Source organism: Acomys minous (genome assembly GCF_964271855.1).
Source record: "Acomys minous genome assembly, chromosome: 9".
NCBI lineage: Eukaryota > Metazoa > Chordata > Mammalia > Rodentia > Muridae > Acomys > Acomys minous.
Window position 1 is genome coordinate 24,019,492 of NC_140490.1, and position 13,916 is coordinate 24,033,407.

The following is a 13,916-nucleotide window of genomic DNA, read 5'->3' on the forward strand; positions in this document are numbered from 1 at the left end:
AATATCTCAATGCATCTATGTATAGATGTATATACTGTCTACATATGCAGATACTGTGTGTAGATGTATATACTGTGTATATATGTAGACACTGTGTGTAGATGTATATACTGTATATATATGCAGACACTGTGTGTAGATGTATATACTGTGTATAGATGCATATACTATGTATATATGCATATACTGTGTATAGATGTATATACTGTGTATATATACAGATACTGTGCATAGATGTATATACTGTGTATATATACAGATACTATGCTAGGCTTTACATTTTCCCTGGTAGGACAGATGGAAAAGCAGCTTACCACTCTGATCACTACTTAAGAAGGAAGTGAGCATCAAAGGGAATCGGTAAGGAAACATGCTTGGTTCTTCACACTGTGAATCACAACTATCCACTAGCTCTTCAAACAGTAAACAACTGTCATAAAGGGAAGGACAGCAAGCCTGTGTGCCCTGCATTTCTTTAGACTCCCATTTCCAAGCCTAGATAGTCCATAGTTGATGTTTTTGTGTGTTTGAGGATCGTCATTACTGCGAGTTGCTTGACTTTTACAAACTGTTTTTTTCACAGGCAGCTGCAGGGCTCAGCAAACATGCTTGGCTATTTGTCTCCACAGAAAGCATGATGAAAGAAGACGTCATAAGCAGATGTTTCTGAAGAGGCTGTGCTATACAAACATGGCACAGTTAATGCTCACAATGTAATCTGCTGCATTTGTCTGCAAAGACTGAGGAGCTTAGCCATCAGTACCATATTTATAAATGCATCTTTCACATACTGACAGGTTTCCCTTGTCAGCTGTGACTAAGGAAGACAAGGATGGTTTTCAACCCATGATTTCACCTTTGCTTCCTACTTATTTTAGTGGCAGCAGCAGGTACAGTAACTCAGAGCAGTTCCTAGTGTATAAATTAATACAACTAATGTCTCTTTGAACTAAATATATACATATACTTAATTCCATTTCTACCACTGCTAGCATTGGCTGAAGGGAGAACCTTTTCCCATGACTGGCTAGACCAGAGACACAGTCATAAAAGACAGTAATATTTCAAAGATCATTACTTATTTACATTTTACATTTTTTCTTGGTGTAGATACTTTCATGCATGCTAGGCAAGCACTACATTGATACACATCATCAGCCCAACATACACATACACACACACACACACACACACACACACACACACACACATGCATGCTCACATATTCAAGGAAAAGAGAAAATCTATGTCAACCAGTACATTGGTGCAGGTTGAGTATCCCAAATCTAAATTGCTTCAGATTTCTCATTAAGGGTCTTTTCAGATTGTCAGACTGGTGAATATTTGCATACACATAATGAGGTAACTTAGGGATGGGACCCAAGAGAAGCATGGATCATTTTCATTTAATATGCATATCACTGACATAGCCTAGGGATGGTGTTAAATGGTGTTTTTTAACTGTAATGAATCTCATTGGCTCATATTCCCACTTTCCCATCTGTGACATCATGCCAAGGCTCAAAACCATTCTGATTCTGTAACACTTTAATTTTTTTATTTTTGAGTTACTACAGTCTTAAAGGTGGAGGAAATGGTAGCTTCTGGCTGTACATATCTGAGAGTAAATTTGAAATGACTCATTTTGAACCTTGTCTTTTAATCAACAATTGCTAGTACACATTTCAACTTCAGATCTTGAATATTTCCTAAGCTTAAGATCATTTTATCTGTTCTTTTAGCATCCTAAAATGCCTAGTGTCCATGTACTCTTTCCAGATTTACATAACACAACTTATGGATACTATAAATGGCTGACTATAGCATCTATTCTATAGAAAACATCTGCAATTTTACATCACTGTTTACTTATATAATAAAAATAAATGAATATATGAACAAAATAAAATTATGAATTAGTATTTAGGAGATGTTTAATGTTGTGTTATGATTTATCATAATTACTTAACTGGCTAGTTCTGATTAAATAGAAAGAATCTAATATCTGAAACAGTGAGTGCTTAGATTTTGTTTTCTTATTAAGACACTTTCATTAACTGTGCTTTCAATGGCAAAATTATGGCTATCTTTTCTATTATAATTAACTGCTGTGATTTTTCTTTTCTATCCATTTATCTAGTGTTTCTGTTTTTCCTCTCCTAATTCATTAATGATTTCTTTGCTGAATTTTTTTTTGCTATGACCCAGGTTCTTTTTTATTATCATCTTAATTTAAAACACCATATAACAACATGAATATGGAATTTCCCAGTGTAATGCTGATCTCAGATCAGAAAGCAACATAGAACGAATAGCCTTCTATAGCGGAAAGAAAAAGATAAACATAGAACTGACCTCTGATCCCAAATCACAAATGAATCTTGAGGACACCATTTCTTTTGAATCCCCACAGTGACCTCTTCTTTCTTAGAGGTCTCCTAGCAAAACCTTCAAAGTATTTATTTGATCATTGATAATCACAATGACTTAACTACTTGTTGGAATTTCCTTCCTGCTGCTATGATAAAACACCAGGGCCCCAAAACACCCTAGAGAAGGAAAGGGCTATTCGGTTTACAGCTACACATTGCAGTCCACCTATAAGGAAAGTCAGAGCAGGAACTCCAGCAGGAATTTGAAGCAGGAATGATGGAGGAGTGCCGCTTGCTAGATTACTTGCTGAGTCTTAAATAGTTTTCTCGTACGGTACAGGATCACTTGCCCAGGGAATAGTGTTGCCCACAGTGCACTGGGCCCTCCAATATCAATTAACAACCAAGCTTAGCTCCCCACATATATCTCACAAGCCAACCTGATCTGGGCAAGCCCTCCAATTGACAACCTTTTCTCAGATGAGGTTGTGTCAAGCTGACAGTTAAAGCAAACTAGGATATCACCTTTGCCCGGTGCTTTTCAACAGATGCAGTGAACTATAAAAATAGGGCTCCTGCGTGCACAGCTTACTTTCTAAAAGGGTGTTTTAATATCTGGATGTTTTGTTTTCCTTAGGGAAGAGTATTTAACAAGTAACAGTAAGATCTGCATTCTGCCCCTCCCACTGCTTTCATCTATCTTCTCGCCTTTCTCCTTCCATTCAGCAAGCCCCTCTTTGTCTTCTCTTCTCCCTCCTTTCTGTTTTCTTTTATTGTCCCCTTCTAAGGCCCCCTCCACTCTTCCACCTTCCTACCCTCATCCTCTTGTCACTCTTTGATTCTTCTCTCTCTCTCCTTTTTATTCCGTCTGCTCTCCGCTCTCCCCTGATTCTCTTCTCCCTGCTCTCTCTCCTGCTTCTCTTCCCTCTTCTTCCCTGCATGTTTCTCTCCCCCTCCTCTCCTCTTCCCTTTCTTCCTTTCCCTCTTCCCTCCTCTCCTTCCCTTCCTTTCCTCTTAGTCCTCCTCCTTTGTCTTCCTAGTGTTGTAAACCCGATGTGTAAGCTGACCAGACACATAGGCAGCATCTCACAAGTGCCCAGTCAGTGGAGCAGTCAGAGCTCAGTTTCCCTTCCCACATCCTCATACTTCATTATAGTCAGGGGAGCTGCGCTTGTAACAGATGCTTCTGAATAAAATTACTTTCAGTCGGCACATTTTCCTACACTGAGAATTATTCAGTAGAACCACAAAGTTTGTAAAACAAAGAAATCATTGAATAAGCAAACAAAAATTCATTCATGTGTTTTCACACCAGAGAGTAAGCTGTGCTAAGGAAGACTTGGCTATAGGTTTTACAGCTGAATCCTCAGGGTCTGTCACATGGCAGGCCTTCAGAGCCTACTTGCCGAATGAACACACGAGACCTCCCCAGTCATGAGGACTGTCCAGTGTTGGCATCTTTTTTATAGCTTCCCCCTCTACCCTGTTAGGCTACAGGTCCTCTAGTCACTCAGCTTCTCTCAGTCTGTTCCAGAGATGAGAGCACATCCCCCTGAGGTGGGTATTTCCCTCCAGGACAACTTTATCACTAATTGTGACCTGCGCTAATATCATTCTTCTGAGATACGATTCCTTCCAGCTCCACAAACCTCTGAAATTTCTAATTTTAAGCATTCCAGAACGACTGACGATGAATCTTCATTTTAACACGATTTCCCACAATTCTTATGAGAAGCATGATATAAATAGCATAAACTCCTCTTCTTTGCCCCAGCCTACCTTTCTTCTCCCTCCTGCTCCTGCCTCTCTTGCAAGTGGCAAATCTTCTAATCCGGGCCTGGCAAGACAGCGCAGAGGATGAAGACACCTGCGGCTGAGCCTGACAACCTGAGGTCGATGCCTGGTGCTCACATGGTGGAAAGAAAGAACGTCCCAGAGTTGTTTTCTGATCTCCACGCATGCACTACGCATGTATGCCCCCACACAAAAATAAATATGCTAATAATAAATCTTCTATATTTGAGTTTCCAGGAGTTCATGTTTATGAGACAGAGGAATATGGGAAACTGATCTCTCTCTCTCTCTCTCTCTCTCTCTCTCTCTCTCTCTCTCTCTCTCTCTCTCTTTTAAGTCATTCCTTCTCTCTCTCACACCCTGGTCTCCTCTCTCACCTCTCTTCTGATATCACCCTTTTCATGCTAATGCATATTTTCACCTTAAAAAAAAAACTGGTTAGTGAAAGCCAAGTAGAGCCTGACTCACCCTGTTTCTTCTCCTATCTCCTGTGTGACCTCTATGGTCCTCCCTGGGATAGGAGAGTACTTGTCTGCTGAATTTCAGGCGTAGACAAGTACATTCAGTCATTTTTTTTTAATCATTTCCTTACTCAGGACAATGAGATATAGAGCGATGGAGAATGGGGTGTGGAGCCAGGGCCCACCATCCCTCTCAAGACCTCCAGATGTGGCAGCTCTAAAGTGGTATTTTAAATGTTCAACACCAACACACATTGTGTTGCATTTTCCTCCTAATTGAAATACTCCTTCCTGGAGATAGGCTCACTGAGGCTCAGAAAGTACCATATTTTCTGACATACAGGATTTTTTAACCCCAAAAAAATCTGTGCCAAAGTTGGGGGTCATCTTATACGCTGAGTACTTACTTGCAGCTTCCTTCCCCTTGCTCCATATGTCTGGCACATATAGTTGCGGGGGGAGGGGTGCCGATTCCCCACTCAGTGCAGGGAGTATGAACAGGGAAGAGCAAGGTGCACACATCTTCCAGTACATTGCAGAGGAGAATGTGAGTGTGGATTGGCTCTCCACTAGAGCCCGCCCATTTGACTGTGGCCGGGCAGGGCTATGAGTCTCCTGGTTGAGTGTGGAACATGCAGCATGCCTTAAAGGCTCAGTGTAGGCTGCCACTGGCTGTCTGCTGGCACTTAATAAAGTGCCTGGCTGTCTGTGGCCTGCCTGCAAATAGACACATGCCCGAGTCTGCTGCACACGGTGTGTGTTCCAAATTCTATACTTTAACTGGAAAAGTTGGGGGTTGTCTTATAAGGTAGTTATGACTTGCAAGACTCCGGAAGGAAACAACTTAACATTTCAGAAGTTCTTGAACCGTGTAAGAGTCCCAGAGCCTCTCACCAACCTTACGTAAGCAGGAGGACTGCTGGGAAAGGGCGGGCTCTGTGACCTGTGAAGCTGCAAGTCATACAGGGAGCTCCCATTATACAACTTTCACAAGTTATCACCTAGGCTGGGGTGGAGTTTTTGGTGGTGCAGTCATCTTCGATTCATCTGTACCAGTGAAGCAACCCTTCACTGGTATTCCTATTATGAACCCCAATATCTGAAAGTTAATAGACATTGATTTACATATCCAGAACACAAAGCATACAATGTCATGGCTGCAGACTGGAATACGAAGAAAATACATGATAGATATATAAAAAGAAGGCTGTGAGGCTCAGGGAGAAAACTATCAAGCAATGCCCTCTAGTAATTCGACCTGATTCTGAACAACATTCCCAGGCCTTTTCAAAGCCCTGTCTCAGCTTTAAACTCCAGAATTTAAAGCCTACAGGCATCTCAGATAACAGATCTAAATGGCTAGTTTTCTAAGTTATACAGTGTAGTACACCAGACCTTCCGTGGACTTCCCTCCTTTCAACTCTGTTTGCACACGTGTTTTCTGTCTTCTGACTCAAGGTAGCTTATACCCTCAAGGCCTTCTGTGGGCAGTCCAGCTCTATACCCCACATCACAGTCAACTGAGATCTTTGTGCCCACATATCCTGCTCATATCCTGCTGGTAGATTCTAATAAGAAGAAGCAATTCATGGAATCTAAGTTTAAAAAAAAAAACAAACCAAACAAAAAACTCTTGTACAGGATATCTGATGTTTTTATAAGTCCCTAACTCCCTGGGAACAAACAAAACAAAACAAAACAAAACAAAACAAAACAAAACTTTTGCCAGAGCAAGTTTATTTTTATTTTTTGTAGCAGTCAAAGATTTCATAAGAAGTTAAATCTTTACAGTAAATTAAACTTACATCCACTATTTGAAAGCCAGGGGTAGTTATTATTTATTTATTATTTTTGTTTTTGTTTTGTTGTTGTTTGTTTTGAGACAAGGCTTCTCTGTTCAGCTTTATCTGTCCTGGGCTCATTTTGGAGACCAGGCTGGCCTCGAACTCACAGAGATCTACCTACCTCTGCCACCTGAGTGCTGGGATTAAAGGTGAGCACAACCATGCCCAACAAGTAGTCAAATTTTTTTCTCACAAAAATCTCACTAAGACCACTGTGCTACGTTTACATTGTACACTTGAGAATCTCTATCAAAGCACCCTATAGTCCATTGTCAGAGTCCTCTTTGCATATTGAAATATCTTTATGGCAGAGGTTATAATAGAATCTTTGATAAAGATAGTCTTGGCAAGTTCCACATCAGGTGAATCCAAGAGGCAGTTGACATGATTAACTTGTGCCTGACTATACACTTTCTTTTTCTTCTTCCTCTTCTTCTTCCTCTTCCTCTTTCTCCTTCTTCTTCCTCTTTCTTTTCAACACAGGGTTTCTCTGTGTAACACAGCCCTCTCCTGGACTTGCTTTGTAGACCATCCTGGCCTCAAATTCACAGAGATCCACCTGCCTCTGCCTCCTGAGTGCCTGGATTAGAGGTGTGTATCATTAAGCCCAGCTTTATTATTATTTTTTTAGTTTAAACTATCAAAGATTTGTTTCAATTCTTCTCTCCTATATTACACCTTGACCGTAGTTTCTCCTCCCTTCTCTCCCCCAGGCCCTCCCCTGACCCACTTCTTCTCTCCCTCAGGTCAACTTCTCTGATTCCCTTCAGGAAGGGTAGTCTTCCCAGGGATATCAACCAAACACAACATATCATGTTGCCCTAGGCAACCCAGTGTGAGGAAGAGTCCCCAGAGCACACAAAAGAGTCAGAGACAGCCCCTGCTTTCACTGTTAGGTATCCTACAAAAATACAAAGCTACATAATCATAATCTATATAAAGAGGAACTAGGTCAGACCCATACATGCTCTCTGATTGGAAGTTCATTCTCTGTAAGCCACTATGAGCCCATATTAGTTGATTCTGTGAGCTATGTTCTTGTGGTGTCCTTGACTCCTCTGGCTGCCACAATCCTTCCTCTCCTTCTTCTGCAGGATTAACAAAGTTCCACCTAAGGTTTGGCTGTGGGTCTTTGCATCTTATTCCGTCAGTTGTTGGAATGAAGCCTCTCTTATATCAATTAAGTTAGGCATTAACCTGAGTATAATGGAATAGCATTAAGACCATTTAATTGCTTTGTTTCCAGATGTGTTTGCTTCCATCCTAGGTCTTTAGACTATGCTGTCTGGTTCCTTGCCCTCCAGGTGGTCTCAGATGTGCACTCTCTCTCCTCCTCCTTGTATAGGCCTCAAGTTGGACAAATTATTGGCTGAATATTCGCACCAGTTCTGTGACTCCTTTACCCCAGCACATTTTGTAGGCAGGACAAATTGTAGGTTAAAGGTTTTGTGGCTGGGATGGCATCCCAATCCCTCCACTGGAAGCTTTGCCTGCTTACAGGAGATAGCCAGTCCATATTATTCTTAAGAGGTGAAAACAGTCCCAAAGAAGATGAAGAGGTGTGCTCAGTGACAGAGTACACAGATTTTTCCCTCATGACAAAAATTCTTACCGTTAATCAAAATAATCACTTTGTTTTTAGTGTTTCCCAAGAGGCAAATTGAAAGTTTTAAATTAGGCTTGAATAATCTTCTAGAAATATTACTTAAACAACTGTAATGCTGATTTGGGACTAGCATACGAGGATGCCAAGTGATCTCCCAAGCCAGGTAAAACCACCTTGATGTGTTATAGGCCAGGTGTTGGTGGGAGCACAATGTTGCCAGAAAACCATGTAATCTAAAGATAGACAAAGAAGTCAGGTAAGGGAGCTGGGGACATGCAGTGACTTCATTTACAAGGACAGAGTTTCAGTGTTTAGTGAATTTTCTTCCACTATTCTTAAAAGGCAAGAAAAGAAATTATAGACTTAAAAATGTCATCTTTATGCTGGTGTATTTCTATCTGGATCCATTTCTTTTCTCCCTCCTTTCATCCTCCCTCTCTTGCTTCCTCCCTTCATTACTGCCTTCCTTTCATTTAATTCAGATATTTGCTTTCATACATGTATATTTTTACCCATTTTCCTCTTCTGTTTCTTTCTCTCACCCACTTCCTTCTCCTGCTGAACTTTTTTCCCCCACAAATCCCCCTCTGACATCCATAGCTTTTTAATCTGTGGCCTACTGAGTTTAAGTAGAGTTAGCTGCATAAACACAGAAGGAAAGTTGCTTACTAGAGAATGGACAACTTCTCAGTGACTACACCACTCAAGTGTGACTGGGCAAACTTTCTTCCATTTTGTCTCATCTGGAGCCATCTTTGGTTTAACCTGAAACTAACCCCCTCTTTTCTACCACTGCCATGAAGTTGAGCAAGCACCCAACCATGTTCTAAAAACTCGGGGTCACAGTGCCCTAGCTAACTGCGTGGTTTTGGCTTCTGTTAAACTGCTTGCTTGTATGATTGCTTTATGTCCACTTGCAACTGCCAACCAGGATATAGTCTTTCTCTTTTCTTTGTTTTTAAGAGCTACATGTAAGGTGCAATCCAGGAGAGGCTGCTTCCTGAGAGGTGTTCTTCTCCAAGCAATCTGAACCAGACTCTCAATTCAGATTTTGGTCATACTCAGTAATCTTTGGGTCTATACCCTGCAGCAGAAAAACATGATATGACTCTCCTACCCCAGTAGCCATTCATTGCAACAGTCCCTCAGGAAGGGGTGGAGCCTAGTCTATGATGAATTATTAATGGTCTCTGTCATGAACAGGTCTTACGCAGCTATCCATCCTTATGTACAGTGACTTAATGAATACATCACTAAGGTGAGTTAAGGAATGCAACAGCCATGTCATATGCTGAAGACATGTTTCTGCAATAAATGTTTGCATCTTCTAGCTCTTTTATTTTTTATGTTCCCTCTTCCATAGCGTTCCTTGAATCTTGGAGATGTGATAAAGTTAATCTCTTTAGGGCCAAACCCGTTGTCTTATTCTCATCTCAATATTAACTGCCTTCTAGTAGAATAACATTTTTTTCTTTCCTTGTTGTTGTTGTTGTTTTTGTTTTTGTTGTTGTTGTTGTTCCTACAAAGTCTGTCAGTATGAGACCAGGCTGACCTTGGAGTCAATATTCCTGCCTCAGCCTTCTGAGGGCTAGGATTACAAGCATACATTGTCAAGTCTACCTTGCCCTATCCATCTCTAAGTAAATTTCTTATGGAAATTCATCTTTCCCAACTAAATACAAAGTGAGCACTGGATGTACCTTTGTCTACTAGCAGGTTATTGGCATTTTCATAGTATCTGGCATGTCCAAAGTCCCTGTGATAAAACACTATTAAGGAAACAAGTGCTCCAGAATCTCCATTTTCTTGAATGGCCTAATTGTGGGCAGATAATTATACTTTTTCTTAAGTTCATCTCTGGGGAAGCAGCTGGAAACAGAAAGCAGTATTATTGAGATCACTAAGCACTGGATGACCTCTCATCTTAATCCTCTTTGCTTTGGTTGTGTTGACACATCCTGTCACTGATAAGCCCTGCTCTCCACTGCAGCAACTGCTGAAAGCTGGGGCAGGTTATACTCAGGAAAAGTCACTTACTTGTTTCTAACCTTGACAAGTTCACTTCAATTTTGATCATAAGACTATCTCATGGCACACAAACACACAAAATACTTATGAAAAATAGGATGAATGCCAACTTACAGGCACCTTAAAAAGTTAAAGTAGAAAAAAGAAAATAATTGAATTTGTGCTGAGAAGGCTTCTGACAAAGTCGAAAGAAACAAAGTGATTTAGGAAACATTTGACCTGACTCAACTATAACTGGGAATGAAGGTTGCGGTGGGGTGGAGGGGGTAAATACCACCCTTCTGAGAGAGTTAGGCTAAGGAAAAAGCTACATAAGTTAAGTGCATCACACTTTGGAATTTATCAGACTGCCATTTATTATTATTTTTCTTTCAGATAAAATAACATTTTGCCACTCATGGACAGGGAACCTGGGATAGGAGATCTGTAGCAACATGTAGAACAACAACAAAAATTCCTTGGTTTAATAGACTTTAAAGGTAGGGGTCTCTGAGTTTAGAGAGAAATTTTAGAGAAAAGCAGGTCTCCAAGTACAGCAGTTGAATAAAGGATCTAGAAAGTGTATAATGTTACAGTTTAGAAAATACTCCTATTGTCTCAAGCAAAATTAGAGGTGCTACATACGAGGAGCTTAGCCTACAGGAAAGGTGTTAGGTCAAAAATGAGGCACAGCTGATCCCTCCACAGCAATGACCTCTGCGTTCTAACATTCTAGCTTTTTGTACATACACACACACACACACACACACACACACACACACACACACACACCACTTCATTGGACAGAAATTGAAGAGAGGTGCAAAACAAGTGATGATTTGGGGGTATCAGTTTCCATTCTGGATACTTTCATGGTCCTATTTATTGTAATAGAAAAGAAGGATAGATTTGAAGCAATTTAGAAGACTGCTATGTAAGAAAGCCACATTGAACTTCAAATTTTACACTCCATAATAAAATTTGTTCAATTTCAATTTGGCAAGTCCAAAAAAAAAAAAAAAAAAGTCAGTTTTATCAGTTTTACAATCTCACAGATGACATGGACTCATAATCAACCAATGAATTCTCTTTTCATCCTCCTCCATCTCAGGAGCCTGGCTCCTTGGACATTATCTTTCTAGGCTGACACCTAACTTCCCCCATGGCACATAGAAACACTGTGGGATAAACAACAGCTCAAGACAGAAGCAGAAGCTGAAAAACCCCCAGACCTTTAAGCCTTCTTATCATCCATCACAGACAGGTGCAAATTTGGGTCTGATACTCACAGCATTAAAGTTGGGAAACAGGTTGACTGCTGCTGCAGTGTCAAGAGGAAAGGGAAGAAAGGGCTTAAGGTCCAATGATGGCTGCAGAGGAGGGGCTGATGGACGGACCAGGGCTGGGAGAGCAGGACTCTGGCATGTACCACCTGTAGAGACAAAAGCAAAGGGCATGATCAGGGACACCAGACACCAAAGAGAAAACACCCTGATCTTTTGAGGGTGGGGAGGACCAGCTTTCTGGTTCACTGGGGAAAACAATCAAACAAACAAACAAAACAAAAACAAAAACAAAAAACCAAGACAGAGTCTAGTCTAGTCATGTCAGCTAGGATTTGGCCAGTAGGTAGCTTTGCCATTGGGCAGCCAGAATTAGGTGAGCAGCTCCTGTACCTGGGATTGGAACTATCTGATTACGTAAGAATCACTCACTATTTCACACTCCACAACTTGCTTTTGTTTTGTTGCCTGGAACTCAGGCACCCAGTACCAGTCAGCCGTGCATCTCCAACCAAGCTCACCAGACTCCAGGAGAAAACCCTTTAAAAATCCCACATTGCTCTCCCGTTCCTCATTGCACACTAACCTGCTCAGAATCTGCTTCAGAGGCTGAGTGGCGATTTTGCAGTCCGGCTCTTTTCACCACCTCAGAACTCTGGCAGAATAATGACATGAAACCGAACCACAAGCCATACCTCTCACAGCCCTGGCAACAAGGGGATTAAAAAAGGCAGCAAATCCAGCACTTCAAGCCCAACCTGGAGCTTTGACAATTCAACAACTGCCTGTCTCCACCCAAGTCATGAGTGGGAGGAATTCAGACCGGCACCAATGAGCAGGCGACAGGAATATTACACCAACACAGATCCCCTGTGCACACCAGTGGGCAGGCAGCTGGTTGCAAGGAGCACAGAGTTCTGGCCCCTCTTCTCAGACTAACTGCATTCAGAAGCTGTAAGGACGGAAGCACAGCCTCGGTGTTCTGTCTCTCCTATTTTGATAACATTCCAAAACATCAATTTTCTGTTAATTAAAGGCTGTTTGAATCCTAGGAAACTGTTAAAATATGCCAGCATTCTTCTAATCTGAGAGGCAAGCAACAGACTGTAAAAAAACCTGCTGGTGAGAAGCCAGAAAGCAGTAGGAAAACAAAACGCAGGGAAGTATTTTCTTGACTCATGGAGAACAATTCTCAAAGACCGAGAGACAGTAAGCAAGGGCAAGCAGCGGCCACTTACTTTCATAGGATCTCAATTTGAGAGCAGAGGAGCCCACAGCCGCATGCAGCTCACTGTCACTTATCCCACACCCAATGGGCATCGTCCTACCCTCAGCCAGGTACCGGAACATGAAGTAAACACCCTGGAGAGATTCCCTAGTAATAAATCTACCTCTATCTGCTAGAGTGCTGCTAAAGAGGAGGGAAGGCTAATACCGGAAAGTGAAGCCATATGCACAGGACTTAACTGCGCAGGAGACCTGCCAGCTCCCAGGGTTACAATCAGCTTGAGTCACATAAACACAGTCATGGCTTCTTTTTTTTCCAGTTCAAACTCTCCCCTTGAAATAGTCCTCAAGAACAAGGCCAACAAAGTTAAACAAGCACAGCAAAGTCTTTACTTTGTTTTGTTTCAAAAAAAAAAAGTATGGGCCAAGGAATCGAGGACAGATGTTAAAACAAACAGAGATAAAAGCAAACTATAGCGAGCCTCCATTCACCAAGGCACTCCATAAACTCATTTTATTATCCACCTGGCGGTATATTGAGTGTGGGTGGACAATTTTTTTTTTCTAGAGAGGCAGTCCATAAAATTTCTGTGATAAGCCTGTTACGAGTTTTGCATTTCTAGTGGTTTCTCTTTAAATAAAAAAAGTTGAAGGACTCAAATCTATTAATCACTGATAAGTTGGCAGCAAGCATAGTTAGACGGGTGAGATAAATTTCGGGTTTCTATTTCATATTTGGGTAGCTACGGACAACAATAATATATTGTATATTTCAAAAAAAAAAATCTAGAAGAGGGGAGAGGAAGTAGAATAGATTTTGCATGTGGCCTGGGGGCGGGGGGGGGGGGATGAGAACGAAAGTGTGTGGGGGGGGAGATAGAGGAAGAGACAACTGGATTGAGAGGCAATTCAGGCAACGTAGACGCCCAGTGCAGTAGAAACAGCCTGGGATCTACAAGAGAGACCCTAGCCTCGTCTCCTGGTGTGGGGGATACAGAGCAGGAACTGGCCATCTTCTATAACAAGAGAAGGCTCCCAGCAGTGGCACTGGGACACCAACCCAGGCACAAAACCTTCACCCTACAATCTGTCCTTCCTGAAGCATGTGGTGGGGTAGTGGTGGCACAGAACTTGAGGGGAGCGGCCAACTAATGACTGGTCCGCATTGAGGCCCATAGAACAAGAAAGAGCCCATATCTGGCACTGCCTGGACAGCCAAGAACCAGAGGCTAAGCAGCCCAGAGACACAGGATAGAACCAAATACGACTGACATAAAAAAAAAAAAAAAAGCCAATGAAATGGTTCCTAAAGATATTCTGAT

The 13,916-nt window shown here is 41.6% G+C and overlaps 1 protein-coding gene across 7 annotated transcripts in view; it reads right to left on the bottom strand.

Annotated features, from left to right (window-relative positions):
• The window catches only part of ZNF385D (zinc finger protein 385D), an 897,446-nt gene that overhangs the window by 231,266 nt on the left and 652,264 nt on the right, over window positions 1-13,916 (bottom strand). For 6 of the 7 annotated variants that reach the window (XM_084794479.1, XM_084794483.1, XM_084794480.1 and 3 more), the window contains one exon: window positions 11,374-11,516. In XM_084794479.1, the coding sequence (XP_084650605.1) occupies window positions 11,374-11,516 (143 nt within the window). Of the gene's footprint in view, window positions 1-11,373; window positions 11,517-12,802; window positions 12,829-13,916 lie in introns of those variants that run through there. The other variant, XM_084794484.1, reaches the window with a different exon arrangement.